Source organism: Merops nubicus, unplaced genomic scaffold, assembly GCF_000691845.1.
Source record: "Merops nubicus isolate BGI_N331 unplaced genomic scaffold, ASM69184v1 scaffold44845, whole genome shotgun sequence".
NCBI classification, from domain to species: domain Eukaryota; kingdom Metazoa; phylum Chordata; class Aves; order Coraciiformes; family Meropidae; genus Merops; species Merops nubicus.
The window spans coordinates 36,325-52,102 of NW_008609740.1; the positions used below are offsets into that span (position 1 = coordinate 36,325).

A 15,778-nucleotide genomic window follows, 5' to 3' on the forward strand; every position below is an offset into this window, starting at 1 on the left:
ATTGTGAAGTCTTCATAGCATCTACCTTTGCATAAATGTTTGCCTCTAATGTCAGCTCAGGTATGTTTGCAATGATCTCAGGTTTTTGCCAGTGCAACAGTTAAAGCTTACTTGTCAGAGCTTTTTAATATTACACAAAGAATTAAGCCTATCCATCCTCTTTCACAAACTTAAATTACTACTTGAACTGAGGACACAAAGAAGGAAGATGAACTTGGAGACATAACGGAAACATACAAAGGAAAAAAAGACTTACCAGAACAGACACGAGAAATTTGTGAAGGTATACTATTTGAATACAGCCTACTTTCAAAGATACAGTGCCATCCACTTTTGACATGTCAGTGTAAGCTTCTCCCTCAGTAGCATATGGATCTAATGTCAGATTAAAACTGAAAACTTCATCTCCTACTATAGACACAGCCTAGGAAAAGAAAAAACACCACGTACCAGATATCAGAAGCTTCTAAACAGATACTTAACACAGAGAGCTAAATATATCACTAGTCTATCAGATGTAGGAGTTAATTTTTTTTTTTTTTTTTAACCTTTATGGACATCCTTTCTTTTCACATGAAAACTATGGTTTATCATACATCTTGTTTGACAAGGTGATCATAAATCAGATATTTTAAAAAGAGTGGAATAAGAATATGTGCAACATTTTACTTTTTAACACACCAAGCTAACCAAGAATCAAGGAAAACTTAAAATCTTGCAGTTCAGTACTTTTTTATGAACGGTCCTTGAATCAACATCTGTGACAACTATGTCCTTAAGCCGGGCAAAGAATGCAGCATGACTTGGCTGAAGGAGGAGAGATGAGTCAAGACCTGTAAAGCATAAGGAGACAAAGTAGTATCGCCTAACAGAAGTAGCACTCGTTTTAAGGGTTGGGGACACACACCACCAGTAGGGGAAGGCGGGAGAGTTACAGTAATTACACATTTCAACAATCATTTTGTTAATTGTTTGCTAAATGCAACAAATATTAAAAAAAAAAAAAAAGAAGATACCTAAACACACTAGAATCTCTTTTTTGTTTCCAAACAAAATAAGTCAGTCACCACACCACTTGCTGAAGGGACTGCAAGTAAGAGCTCTACCAGTTGTTGAAGGGACTGCAAGTAAGAGCTCTATTTGATCCAAGGCATTTTAGTCTTTCTGTACCCAAATTAGAATGATTAGAAATCATTCCCCAACTATCCTAACTTCTTGAGTATAAAAAAATATTAAGTTCTGGAAATAAAGACTTCTTCTATTTTATCAGTCACAACACAGAAGACAAGTCTATTATCTGGAGTTTAAACTCAAGTACATACAGTACATTAACTAAGCTTTGAGAAGGTGAACATATTTATAGAAAAATTTCTAATAGATACTGTCTCACAATAACATTATCTCTGGAAAGATGTGAGCTATGAGTCATGGAAAGATGTTCAAACAATAATCCATCTCTCAATAACCACACTATTAAGTTTGTTTGCTGAGATTTTCTAACAAAAATGATATTACATTGGATCTATTTGAATAACACCTCTGCATAAAAAATCCTGTATGAATAGGTCATATGATTTAGATATGGGCACAAGCAAGAGACTTTTAATGAACTTTATCACATATTCTTGCATATCACCCATTCCTAAATATTCATACTAACAGAGAGTTTTGGCAGTTATTAGGATGGCAGTTACAGCCAAACTTGGAAGTGAAACTTGCTCCCCAATACTATCCATAGCCTCCCTCCATAGCCTCCCTTAGGGTCAAAAAAAAAAAAGAAAAATTTAAAAACCTAGAAAACAAAACCAAAACAAGAAACGCAAACAAATGCTAAGAGTTCAAAACCAAAGAAAAACATGTTAAGGGCTTTTTTTTTTTATTCTGTATAGTTCAGGAATAGCGTGAAAATATACAAAGCTTAGTACAGTATGAAAAGCCACCCATAATCTAAATCCTTCAAAACATGAACCTAATTACCTGAAGTTTAAGGTACCTAGTTATCATGCCTTTCTAGCTAGAAACCACGTCATGACAGACAGGAATGATGACTTTGAAAACAATACCACAAAAGCCATGTTTGTACAGATAACAATAAAAACGTCAGCTGCTGAAAATTTACATCTTAATTATGCTTTAGTTCAACTATTAGCAGTTACTTTGAAACTGAACTACTAGATCACTTTCTACTAACAAAGAAATTAATACCTTTTATCTTGATCTCTGCGATATTCTTTCTTTCGTCACAAATATTTAAACAGAAGGCATCCAGCTTGGCAAAAAGCTTCAAGTCAAATACATCCTTAGCCTTGGAAGGTCTAGCTACTAGAAATAAGAGAGGGGGGATTTTCAAGGTACATATAATTCAATTTTTCCACCTAAACTCCTGAGAGTACTTGAGAGTTGTTTTGGTCTGGTTTTTTGTTTTGGTGGTGTGTGTTTTTTTGTTTTTGTTTGTTTGTTTTGTTTGTTTGTTTGTTTGTTTTTGTGGTTTGTTGTTGTTGTTGTTGTTTTGTTTTGGCATTCAGATGACATAGTGCATAGCTTTATTTCCTACAGTTTCCTTTATCACTACTAAGATGATAAAGTCTGTAACACTCCATCTTAGAGCAACAAGTCCTGTGACAGAAACTCTACTGATAAAGAGTAAAACCTGTCAGTATTTGCTTGTAATTCCACATATATTACTATACCCATCTAGTCATTGCTACCTATTAGAACAATTTGACTTGTTTTACATTACGAGCACATAAATAGTACAGTATATTTATTTTTAACATTAAGTGTATAACAATGGTTTCACAGTAGTGTGTGTTTGTTGGGTTTTTTCCCAGGTTATCTACTCTTTCCTATTCCAAGATCCAAAAGTAACACATTTTCTCTTAACCTCTAGGCTTATAAGAAATAGCGAACATTGGAAGCCTTTCCAGGCAGCCACTCAGACTTTATGAAAGCAAGTACTAAAGCTGGGGAGAATAAGGTGAAGACCCATACAAGTGCCAAAAATCATCCATGGCACAAGACCAGAGGCCATCAGACCTCACTGATGGTCTGTATCTTCACTAACCACAAGTGGCAAAGTGTTAATCCAAGAGCTCAAGTATTTTTTTGCTTTCTTAAACTGTAAACAGCAGCAGCTCCTTTTTCAGCCTGCATATTCAAACTCAAGCCATTTAAAATTATAGGCCATTTTGAACAGTCTTCACTAAACACCTCATTTCCAGCTCACCTGATGTTTGAGTTTTGCACTAGGTTTTAAAGACAGTGCAGCTGTTCTCCCTCTGAGCAAATTTGATACAAACTCATTTTTTGTTTCAGTACTACAGGAACAGCAATATTTTTAATAGGCTAGCGAAGGACTTGACTACTGCTTTGACAGTATATTTAAAATCTACTATTTAAGATCTACTGTTCATCACCTTTATTTTACCATGAACATTAAGATCAGGCTGCTGTTTGAGTCCTCTAAGCTTATAGAAATCTTTTACTCAAATTCAAGTCTACTTGCAAAATGGCAATCAAACAAAAATAGAAAGCTCTCCTAAAGACAACATTTATGCTCATAATCATTGATTCAATTACTGTTTTTTTTTTTTTTTGTTTGGGTTTTTTTTTTTTTGGTTGGTAGGTTGTTTGGAGTTTCTTCAGGTTTTTTGATGGTTTTGTTTTGTTTGTTTTCTCCAAATCAGCCCTCCAACCTGGTGAATCACAGTTACGCGAGCTTTGATCTTCATCACATACTACAAAGCTTATCATGTTTATCTGGATTTTATTATTTTGCCAAAATACCATGCATCATTCCAGTATCATCATTTTGACAAGCATAACTTTACCTTTCTTCAGTCTAGTCTCATCTTCTTGCTTTGCATCTTCAGTTAGTGTGTCTCCAGTACTTCCATTGCCTGATGGACTAACAGCTGTTAGAAAACTGACAGAAGACATAAGTGCCTCTGTATGCAGTAGAAGGTTCAAGGATGAAAAAGCTACCTGCGGAAAGCAGGAGACTCCGTATGACAATGACAACAAAAAAGAAACTTACAAGCATAAGAGTTAGACTGAGGTACAAAAGCACCCAATGATATGTAACATGTTCTTACAAAAAGAAAAAACTTTCATGCTTAGAAAATAGCAAAAACCTAACAAAAACCTAACAGCTGTAACTGTTAACCTAGGACCTCCTCAGTACAAAAGCAAAATAAGAAATTAATTTGGAAGCATGAAATGAGTGAAAAAACTTTGTGCAAAACTGCATTAAATAAGTGAAACAACTTAATTAGATGACTAAGAGATAAACCCAGAGTAAGGTACTCATCCCTTGCTGCAGCTTCTGGAATCTTGTCTTGGTAAAGAGGTTCCAGTATTACCTAGACTTCCAACTGCTCTTAAATATTAAGTCATATAAAAACATGCAAGTACATTTCAATGCCCTAACAGGAATACCAGAAAACCCTTATTGATTCCTCTCTTTTAAGCCAGCAAACTGGAAAAAGAAAAAATCCACAAGCACTCACTTTAATCATCTGTTCAGTGTTGTCAAAAACTGTCTGAAAGTGTGGCCCATTTCTGTTAGCCTGGAAAATAACGATCCACATGAAGGCTAGAATTAATTCCAATCACTCACTGTGCTCTTCAGAATATACAAAACAATATACTCGCTCTGAATAGTAGGTTTAATACTTTACAAAAGTGCTCTAAAAACATATTGAAAAAGTTTTATGTATACCTTGATATATTCCACCTTCAGAAGGTCTAAGTCAGGTTTATCTGAGGAACTAATTAGATGAATGGGTGCTTTTTTACCTGTAACATAACACATGAAATAGGTAAGAATTAGGGTAACTACTGTTCTTTCAGAGAACCAAAGGATCTGTGTCTTGCAGACAGGGATTAACCATCTGCTAAACGACACTGCATCAAACAAGAATCATTGGTTTCTCTTCATTAAGCCCAAAACAGGAAGTCTGTAACCCTTCTCCATCCAAAGACTGAGCACTAATCTCTGAATTATCTAGTAAGCATTTTGGTGGGAGTCCAGAGCTTATCATATGTACCCAACAGCACAGGCACTGCCAGTGGACACTCGAATACCAAGCATAGTAAATGGAAAACTAGAACAACATTGGGATTTCAGTGAACGCAACAGACAGCAGAGCCACACAGTAACTGGTATCTATCTATGTATATACACACAAACTAGTATACTTGTCTTCCAATGCTTATTACCTCCAGTTTCATAGTAATCCAAGCTTATTTTCTTTAAATAAGATACAGCTGCTAAATTATAGGTTCCGACAGTAGCTTCTGTTCCAAGATGCATTACATCAAACACCAGTACTGTTTCCTCAGTTTTCTTTTGCCTGGTGAGCTCTACTAAAACCTGTATGAGCAAGAAACACTGTTGTACCATCTTTTCACATGTAGTATTCTCACCATTCCAACCAACAAAGAAAAAGATGTGAATTAAATACCTTGCCTACTTTACTGGAAGAATTCTTTTTTTTTCAATGTTAAAGTATAAGAAGAGGGGAAAAAAGTAATTTTTGACAGTGAGAGATTAATGTAATCAAAATATTTGGGGATTTGGTGTTTGCAAGTCACCTGCCCAGACATCTGCTTTGTTCTTCCCGTTCAAGTTTCCCACTCTCCACCCCCAAGTTATGACTTAGTGCTATTGTTTTCTACCAGAAATACTCCAGTAAGAGGCTTTTTTCCTGATTTTAACACTCACACAGTGTGCTTTTTGTATATATGTATATAAATGAAACAATGCATACACATACCTTATGTAACTTATACATAGAAATATGTAGGCATATACAAGTTGCCATGTTTTAGCACCCACTAAATCTAGAGATCACTGGTAAAAGAGTTTGGAACTTTTTTTTACATATTCACACTGCAGCAGATTAGAGTTAGAGGCATACCTCTTTAATTTCAAACTTCAGCTGAAGATCTGTCAGCTCCTCTTTAGCAGGCTCCTCATTTCTTATTTCTTCTTCTTTAGGTAGTGACCTGTCAGTTGGTTCAGAGCTTTCCTCAAAATCAAATTCTTCTTCAGACTCTAGGGAAGAGAAAATACTTTCTCCTTAGTTATGCCAGAAACAGAAGTAAATATCCCACCCTCTCTTTCCCACTCCAATAGGACTTTTAACTGTATTAACAGTTTAAATCTAACCTGACAAAGTATACTTCTTCGATTTATACTGCTTTCTTATCCATTGAATGAAAAGTCAAGAACATTAAAGCCCTATTAAGTAAAGCACTGGAGTTCAGCTGTATTATTAGACATTTAAGAACTTGTATAAGGAAAACAAGTTATAAAGTAAGCTCTAGGAACAAGTTTCCCAGGTTCCACTATAGAAAACAGAACAGTCATAGAAGTAAACACTCAAATCTAGTGTCTATACAGTAATTTTCCATTTGCTATTCTAGTTCTACACTTTCAGAAAACAGAACGTTTTGCGAACGCAAAACACTCAGGACAGCACATGTGTGATGCTTCCAACAGTCTGGTTTTGCCACAATGGCTGCTTACTGCAAGCATACGCATCCTTTACGCATACGCCTCACCTTTTCTACAACATTTCCTCAAGTGGCAGCAGCAACAGATGAGTATTTGGCTAAATACATTTTTGGATTTAAGTTAGTTCTGAAATAACAGATTCTCCAACACTCTCTGCTAAAAAGATGTCTCATGACATCCAAATAATTAAATTTGTTTACTAAAGACCTTATAATTTAACTATTAGTAACTGTATTACATATGAAGAAGTTACTTATGCATAGCATTAATCCCCCACAAAGTTGGTGATTTTTTGGGGGGTTTTTTTGTTTGTTTGGTTGGTTGGTTTTGGTTTTGTTTTGTTTTTTAAAAAAAGCAAGTCTATTATTCTGAGGTAGTATCAGCATCTTAATAGAATATTCTTATGCATTTCAAGCCAGAGATATCAATGATACTCATCTCTACTGCCCTTATAACACATTTTACTATCAATAGCAGCCTAAAAACTTTAGCTATTCCAGAAGTTATGGCCTTCTACTTTCACAAAGGTATATATGTAGCTTCTTACCTGATGCTATTTCTGCTAACAACTGGGGTGTATCACATAACCCTTTACTAACAACAGGAATTGTGGGAATAGCTGGTACCTGGAAAGAAGGGGAAAGAACGAAAGTTACTAAAATCACTACTTAGAATTTTGTATAACTTGGTATGTTCAGCTGTATTTTCTAGTAATGATGCATGTTTCACATTGCCCCTATTACTGAGAAAAATCAGTTTTGCCAGTACTTGTATTGTAAACAGCAGAACAATGACAAAGACTAAGATACCCTTGTTCAAATAAGCCCAACGTTTTCTGATGGTGAAACAAAGGATCCTTTGCCTAAGTCAGCTTGGAAACAGAGCTCTTATTCCAAGTGAAAAAGAACACAGACATTAGCAGGAATTCACACTTATAATCACTTTAGTGATGTCTTCCCCCACTCCACACACATGCCCCCACACCCCGTTTCCTTAGTCAGTTTACCTTCGTGCTTGTAATTGACACAGATGCCTTCTGAGGCAATGGAATACTATCAATGAGATCAAAAACTGCCTTGATTTTCTGGTCAGAGAGTCTGATGTGCACTAAAGGAAGTCCCCCGGACACTTTAAACCTTTTTTAGAAAAAAAAAATTATTAAACTCCAGGACAAAAAAGTTCACACAAATACCTAATTTCAATCTCAGCAGCATCTATAGTCATATAGGCATATCTTTTTAGATGACATCACAGTAAACGAGGGATTCTGCATTAAAAAGAGATCTCAGGCTTAGTTTAAACAATATAGTTTGTAACCAGCCAAGTTGACCAGGGAACTACTAGACAAGAGAGGCTCCATAAAAAGTAATAAGGTACCTTTAAATCTTAAATTAACACTTTCAAACTACAAAATGTAATTTGACTTTTGGGGAAAATCCAGTATTCTTTCTGTACAGTACACAGTAATTTAAAAAAGTCCTTTCAACATTAATTTATTACTTTGCCATCCTGGTATCTCTTTCCACCACTGATTTTGCCAACTGTACATGAATATCCATAGGTTGTAATATGTGCAAAGTTGATGGATGTTGAAAACGAGCCTTCTTCCAGTCTTCCCCTGCAAGCATTCAGTAAATTTAGATGAAAAAACATGGCTTGCTAATTACTTTAATTAAGGTATCATTAAACTAATCAAATGGCATCACTAGGAAAGAATAAAGAACCTACTCATCAACTAGAGAACCTTAAACTATTTGAGTAAAGTATTTTAAAAGCTTCTCAATCTACTTTCAGTAGCTCTTAACCACTATATTGCCTTAGCAGCCTTAAGCCCAATCTTACTGTAAACCATGTATCTTAACATAGAACACTAAAAAAAAAAAAAAATATATTGATAGGTAAATACAAACCAGTAAGCTAGCATACTGTTAACTGCAAAAATTTCAATTCAAACTAAATATTAAGGCCTACTTTAGCTGTATTTTCCTGCAGATGACAGAAAATGTAATAGTTCTACACATTTACACAGCGTCCCAGCACCTAAGTAAAGAGGTGGTACGCGAGTCCAAATAAAAAGCCAGCAGCTGTTTGAGAGCCAACTAGACCATTTCCCCGTTCCCCACCTCCCCCCCCAGTTTGATACTAGATATGTATTATAAACCATCGTGTAGTTAACTGCCAGGTTTGGTTTGCCTTTTTTCTTTAGAAAGCTAAGGTATGTAATCTCCATCAACCTTTTGAGTAAGCAGTTAGGCTATTTTTTGTTACCTGTTCTTCCAAAAAGAAGTTGCACGTTTTTTATTTCCACATCAAACTTGTCATAAGCTTTGTCCATAATCTCCTCTAAAGATGAAAAGCTGGAAACTTGACTACTGCCTTGATTTATGCTGTTCAGCTAAACACAGAAAGTACAAGATAAAGTTAAGTCTAGAACTTATATCTGTTATTAACTCTAGAGTACAGGACAGAGATGATTCATATTCATGACTGATATCTGGACTCTTAAAAAGAAGAGATCTTACTTCATTTCACATTTGGCTTATCAAGAGTAACTCTTTTCTTACTTTTATCCATCCATTTAGTTCAAGTTATGCACATAAGATTTTTCTTATTTGTTTACAAGTTTGCTGCTGGGATAAAACTAAGTTTTTATTTAGTTAGCTAAGACCACATTAAATTACTATAATCTGTCCATTTTATAGGAACAAGAGAATCAGCTTTGAAACTCCAAAAGAAAGACAACAGGTTTTTTTGTTAGAGGGCTATCATTTTACAAGAAGGAAGCAAAAGTTCATATATTCTGCTGAAGAAATGAGATGGATCGAGCTATTACAATCATGATTACAAAATGAAAATGTTTCCTGAGGAGATTAACTAGTCTAAGTATTTCAAAGGCAACAGTTCTGAACATTGATTGAACTGCTGACCCAAATATATCTCGTTAGAAATATATTAAGTTAGAAAACATTCACACAGTTGATCATCTTTGTCTTCTGAAAACAAGACTACTTCAGATGACACCAATGTTAAGCAAAAAGAGTACTTTCTTCCTCTGAGCTTATAAGAAATACCATTTATATACCTGAAATGTACCGAAGTCCAAAATCAGCAAATCTGATTTTTCACGGTAGAAACCAGTCTGAGGAACCACAAGGTAGGAAGGTTTCAGATTAATTTTCAAGTCAAGGACTTTCCGCATTTCAATAATATGAACTAAACCTTAAACGAAAAGGAAGGGATATTAAAAGATTATTCACAAGTAAAAAGATTCTATCTGAAAGATAACACGTCTTCAGTAAAGACTTACTTTTGTAACACATTCTACTGATTTCTCACTAAATTCAATGCTTTTTCCCACAAAACACCCACTAATCCCCAAGTCATAAACACAAGGAAAAAGATGAACCCTACTATCTGGCCAGCAATCAAAACATAAGAAAAGTTTTTATAAAATCTTACTGAAACATTTTAGGACATTCAACATTTCGCCTCAAGTGAGATTTGTAATTATCTTACCTGTAGCAGTTCTTTCCTTGATTTCTTCCAGCTTCAATAGTGTGGCTGATGTTAACCTTTCAAGATCCATTCCTTTATTTGTCTGAAAGAATTCTACCATTGCATTTATTGTTCTCTTTGAAATAAAGAAAAAAACAAATAAGAATTATTCATATAAAAAGAAATCACTCTACAAAAAAATCAAAAATAGATCTTGACAGAGTAAAAAGCATAATGGCAGAGCATGGAGAATCAGAATAAGTTAGGAGTTTTGGTTACTACTCACTGCGTCATATTTTATTTCCACAGGTTGTGATTCAATAGTAAGACTCTGGTCAGCAGTACTATCCTCTGGGTTAATATTAAACTCAATCTTAAGTAGAGAAGATTTGCTATCCCCTATGGAAGCCACCAGAGATGGTACAATGTTTTCTTGTCTCAGGCCTGTAACATACCAGTTTTCAAGCTTGGCTTCAACCCTAAAGAAGACAAATAGTTCAATACACTTGATTAGAACACAGAACACAGTTCTATCAACGAAAAACAAGACAGATGAGGAAGCACTTGCTAAAGTGAAACATGATCAGTTTCACAGGACTAATATACTACCCTGTTACATTAAAGAAGTTAGAAAAATAAATAGGTGTCACGATCTTCACAGCAACACAATTGTGATATTTTCTTTTGAGCCTCTGTTATCTGCAAGCTAGATTGAACATAACTGCCAGCTCATGTTTATGCAAAGAATCAGTTGCAAGAGAAAAGAAAAGGCAGAATACTGACTAGGCACATTAACTACTACACATTTATTTCCAAGTCAGTTATCGAGTTGTTCTGGTGCAAATACATAGACCTCACTCATCGCCTCCCTGACAGTAGCGTTCAGCGAAGTCAGTAGAAAAACACCTCTGAAGTAAAGCCATGTGAACACCACCAAAGCACACTAACTTCTTTTGTCCTTAGAAGCACCTATTAAAACAAAACTCATTTTCAGGTCCTTAATCTCCACCATTGGAACTTCTAACTTTGGGAGACAACATAATTTGGGCCTCATCACTGTCACAAGCCTGGCTCCATTGATATAACCAAATTATTTTTTTCCTAGAAATTTAAAATCAACAGAAGTATCTCTTCTACTATTTCAGTCTTGCCAACTACATGATATAGAATGTATCCACATAAAATATTCTCAAAACTGCAAAACTCAGGTGGCACCTTTAATATTCCCATGCATGTTTTTTAGCAAAAATATTTCAAAAGTCAGCAGCTGAGCTAGTGATCTTATTAAGTCAGAACATGAAGGAACTGCAAGTGAAAGCATGACAAGTTCACAGACTCATTTTCCAGACACTGAAAATCTTACTGACTACACAGTCCAATAATTCACATGAAGTATTTCTGGTGTTCCCTCTCTTTAAAAGACAGAAAGGACTCAGTTTCCTACACGCTGGTTAATCTCCCACCCACAACTGACAATTTTTTGTTCCTGAAGAAAGTACACAACACATTCAGTAGCTTGGCTGGAGTGTGTAAGCCAGATTGTTTCACACTGCTTAAGTATCCCTTCCCAGAAGTAACACTCAGCACTTCAACGTTTGGATTCAAGAAAGAGCTTATTACTGTTTATGAAAACTAACAAATAGTACTCCTTGCTTCACTCTATTTTATGTTATTAACCAAATTACACGACCGTAACTTTTCAGAATGCAACTGCAGAAGTCTATGAATTTAGAACAATATGCAACGTAACGCACTACCCAAGAAAATACTTCAAAAGCCAGGGGTAAGGGAAGAGGAAAAACATGTTTCTACAGGAAGAAAATACAAGTTCATTTACTTTATGGCTTGTGCTCCTGGGCGTTGTGATATTTTGGTACTGAGATCAATTATCTGTACTTTAAGAGTTTCTGCCACATTCTTGTCTTCTTTAATTGTAAGAGAAGTGCTTAACAGCTTCAGAGTCACAACATGGGCAACATACTAGTGAAAAGGACAGAAAAAAGACATTTGTCATCTTATTATCAACTATTTTCAGAACTCTTAATTTCAACAAATGCAACAAAATGGTATTGAAAGCCATTCAAGTCAAATGAAGTAAGAAACATGTAACTATGTAGGAAGTGAAGTATGAAGTCTTTACTTTCTTTCAATCCTTATCAGTCATTTCTTTTAACATAAAATAGTGTATGTAAAGAAATGAAGAGCAGATATAGTCTGTGTCTCTTTTCAGGATTCAGGTTCTTTTAAACTATAAAAGCAAGCATAGCTAAACCACACAAAGAGCTAGCAAGATCAACAAGCAAAACAATCTTCATTCCATCAAATAATTACACTTCAGAAGACCTTACATCAAGATATATTCTGGATATAAGAAGTGCTTCTGTAAGTGATGACCAACCTAACGCAGAACCACCAGTCATGTCAAGTTTTAAAATAATGTAATAGTGCTGACCAAAAAGAAGTATACTGTGAGAAACCTTACTATTTCACACTTTCTTAGTTGTCTACTTTCTACCTTTCTTCCTGTAAGTCCCCTATAACAATACTGTAACTGTAATGATATAACTTTAGTTACTTTGCTTAATGAGTAACTTACTTTAGTTTTAACCACAACAGATAGCAATATATAGACACAATGAAAATACTACCATGGAATCTTTTTTAACTTACAGCTAGCTTTTTGTATTGTCTCCCAAGTTGCCAGTAGATATCTATCATCCAGTTTCTGCTACATCTAAATTGCTCCAGATTAGGGTCGTGCACAAAGCAGAACACCCAAGAAAATATTATCTATTCTTTGTGGTGCTGATTTTTTTTTCCTCTTTTTTGTACATTCAACAGATCTGACTTGCACTGCACACATTCTACTGCTTCAAGTCAACATGCATAAGAAAGCTTTGTCTGTCTGTCTGCTTGGATTTTTGGTTGGGTTGGGTTTTTTGTTTGTTTTTCTTTTCGTTCTTTTTTTAAACCATCCCCATAAGAAGTTGCTTACCTCCTTTGGTAAGGAAAGGTGATGGGAGCTGTCACTATATCCAATCGCAGTAAAAAGTTTAGCTTTCTCTTCTGGTGTCATTAGTTCATCGATAGCTAGAAACCAAAAAAAAAACAAAAACAAACAAACATGAAAATTGCACTTCAACTAGTAACAATAAGCATTTTTCCTGCCATTTGTTTTCTACTGTACATAAGTTATGCTGACATTTTTGATTTTTCATATTGCACTAAGTTGCAGATTTTAAAATAATTTACATAGAAGTCATCTTCATATATGACATTACATATGTAGCACAGAAATCTATGTCATTTATATTACAAGAATATCAGTCATTTCCAAATGATGAAAATAGCTTTAAGGAGTACAGTTAAAACAAATCTCTGGTCCTGACAGCAAACCACCAGAATACAGTATTCCAATCACCACTTGTTACACTGTAGCTATAAGCTCTACACTCTTGTCCTTACTAAGGTTCAGAAACGCTTATGGCCTATTTAGAGGTATGCCTTATTTTCCAGCACACTATTCATTAACAGTAAGTAATACCACAAAATGCAACAATACGGCAATGCTCTGTTTAAGTCCTACTCTCTTCCTTCTGTACAGCATAAAGTAAAACATACTGTAACTTGCATTCTGTATATGAAAACTCTACAGAAGTTTCTATAGTGAAGTCTCTATAGAAGTTAGGGCATTACAGTCTACACCTACTTTCAGGAACAAGCGATTCTTCATCTTCTTTTTTCCTCGATTCTTTTTTACTCCAGAAACCACCAAACCATCCTCCACTTTTTTTTTCTACTTCAGTGTTCTTCTTCTTCAAAAGTTTTTGTCCTGATCTTATTGTCTACAAACCAGACATTAAAATATTTCATTAACAGAATTACACAGTATATTTTGTTTTCCTGTAAATAGGCATACATATCTTGTTGAACAGACATTGAACTGATGGGACAGCAACAGGAATTCATGAGGGTTTAAGAGCACTTTGACTCACCACGCAGAAGCCAAAAAGATCAGGGTTGGGAGCATTTCCGGGAGGGGGTGGGGGCAGCAGACACAGACACGTGCAAGTGTGTGTGGAACAACTGTGCATTACTTTTACTTTAGACAGCCTTTTCCTACACTTTTTGCTAGCAATTAGAACACAAAAACCACAAGAAAGGTCAGTATTTAAGAGGCTACAAGAAGTAGTTATATTTCTTAAACCTAGCAGTAACAAACCTGAAGACCAATCATGTACCATTACATGTATTTACAAATTTTAGTTTTCACTCAGGCTTTCACTTTGCATTTTAAAAAACAAAATGAGGGTCTGACCACAACCATCTCAAAAATAAGAAATATCATTATTACTTTTTCATCTTCATTTTACACAGACTCCTGATGCGTACAAAAACACTGAAGGTACACTGGCATGAACAGTAATTACATGATGCATCTACAGAGGCTCATTTTCATCTTAGGAAGGTAACTACTAGTAGCATGCTTCTCACAAGACAACTATTTGGAGGTTGTCCTCAGTGTGCTATGTGTTTTTCATCTTACCTGCAGATACAACATTTTTCTTCATGTTGTAACATGCAATTCCTTGTTAAGTGTCTCAAATGACTTCCAAAATAAAAAGTAGCTAGAGACTTCACGTACTTTCTATCAATTCTCCGTTACCTTCTAATTAGATTGGCTGTCCCTACAAAAAGGGTATCTAAAGGTGTAGGTAAAAAGAGAACAGCTGTACATGTTTGATCTTCAAAAGCTGCAGAAACCAGTCATTTTTTAAAATAACAAAAATCAAAGAACCATGAAATCATCAGCTCAGACAGTTGCCTGAATGGTACAAAGTGGGTAGCAGTAACATTGTGCACACACACTTGTAGGTTTTTCAAACTGGTTTCCAGTTTGGGAATTGATGTACTCTTTTTCTAGATGGACAGGAACCTTCTCTTCCAACTCACTAACCTATCACACTCATTAGCACATTTTTTTTCCCCCAGATACTCTCATGACAAAACCATTCTGTTTCAAATGTTGGAGTAGTACTGAATAGAAATCATTTCTTACCTCAACTTGTGCTTGTTGTCTTGCTAAGATTATATTGAAGACATCAAGCTTTCTTTCCAGGTCCTGTAAAAATGTATGACATTATTTGCCTCTAAAACCCATTTAGGAAAGACGCACCACTACAAATACTCTACCAGCTCCTTTGTATTTACGCCAATTTCTTTCTAGACCTGCTCCTTTCTTTTTACGGTATACCCCCATCAGTTCACTAGAAGTTTATGAAACCTGGTGTTAGGCAGCTTAATTCTATGGGGTTTTTTTAATACACCAGTCTAGCACTTCATTAAATGTATCCAAGACCATTTATCCACAACCAAAAAGGGTTTATTTAAATGGTAGTTTAGTAGTATTTTCTTTCTTTCCACAACAGGTTACACTCAACTTCAGATTAAAATGCTATTTCCACAAAACTTGTGCTCTTTAAAAACCACCAACCTTGATTACTGTCACATATATTGAGTTATTTAATAAAAAGACTAAGACAGACTTTCTCCTAAAAGAAAAAAACCCACACATACCTGAATTTGCCTCTGTGTTTCTTCTGACAGTTTACTCTGTGTCAGCTTGCTCTTGTACATATTTTTGTAAGTCTTCAGAAGCTGCCTATGTTGTTTTATGTTACTCCATGACCACATTCGAGTATGTCTTTTGATGTGAACTTCAAGAACACTGTTACCTGCATATTTCCACCTGCAATAATTCCA

The 15,778-nt window shown here is 35.2% G+C and overlaps 1 protein-coding gene across 1 annotated transcript in view; it reads right to left on the bottom strand.

The window, feature by feature from the left end:
- The window catches only part of VPS13C (vacuolar protein sorting 13 homolog C (S. cerevisiae)), a gene marked incomplete at both ends in the record, with an annotated part of 69,224 nt that overhangs the window by 35,753 nt on the left and 17,693 nt on the right, over positions 1–15,778 (bottom strand). The window contains 20 exons of the mRNA XM_008940676.1: positions 257–424; positions 730–833; positions 2,206–2,322; positions 3,831–3,984; positions 4,509–4,568; positions 4,721–4,797; positions 5,221–5,374; positions 5,922–6,058; positions 7,068–7,146; positions 7,527–7,656; positions 8,021–8,138; positions 8,789–8,915; positions 9,603–9,739; positions 10,037–10,151; positions 10,302–10,494; positions 11,853–11,995; positions 13,011–13,105; positions 13,725–13,860; positions 15,075–15,137; positions 15,593–15,764. Coding sequence (XP_008938924.1) covers positions 257–424; positions 730–833; positions 2,206–2,322; positions 3,831–3,984; positions 4,509–4,568; positions 4,721–4,797; positions 5,221–5,374; positions 5,922–6,058; positions 7,068–7,146; positions 7,527–7,656; positions 8,021–8,138; positions 8,789–8,915; positions 9,603–9,739; positions 10,037–10,151; positions 10,302–10,494; positions 11,853–11,995; positions 13,011–13,105; positions 13,725–13,860; positions 15,075–15,137; positions 15,593–15,764 — 2,479 coding nt within the window. The remainder of the gene's footprint in view (positions 1–256; positions 425–729; positions 834–2,205; positions 2,323–3,830; positions 3,985–4,508; positions 4,569–4,720; positions 4,798–5,220; positions 5,375–5,921; positions 6,059–7,067; positions 7,147–7,526; positions 7,657–8,020; positions 8,139–8,788; positions 8,916–9,602; positions 9,740–10,036; positions 10,152–10,301; positions 10,495–11,852; positions 11,996–13,010; positions 13,106–13,724; positions 13,861–15,074; positions 15,138–15,592; positions 15,765–15,778) is intronic.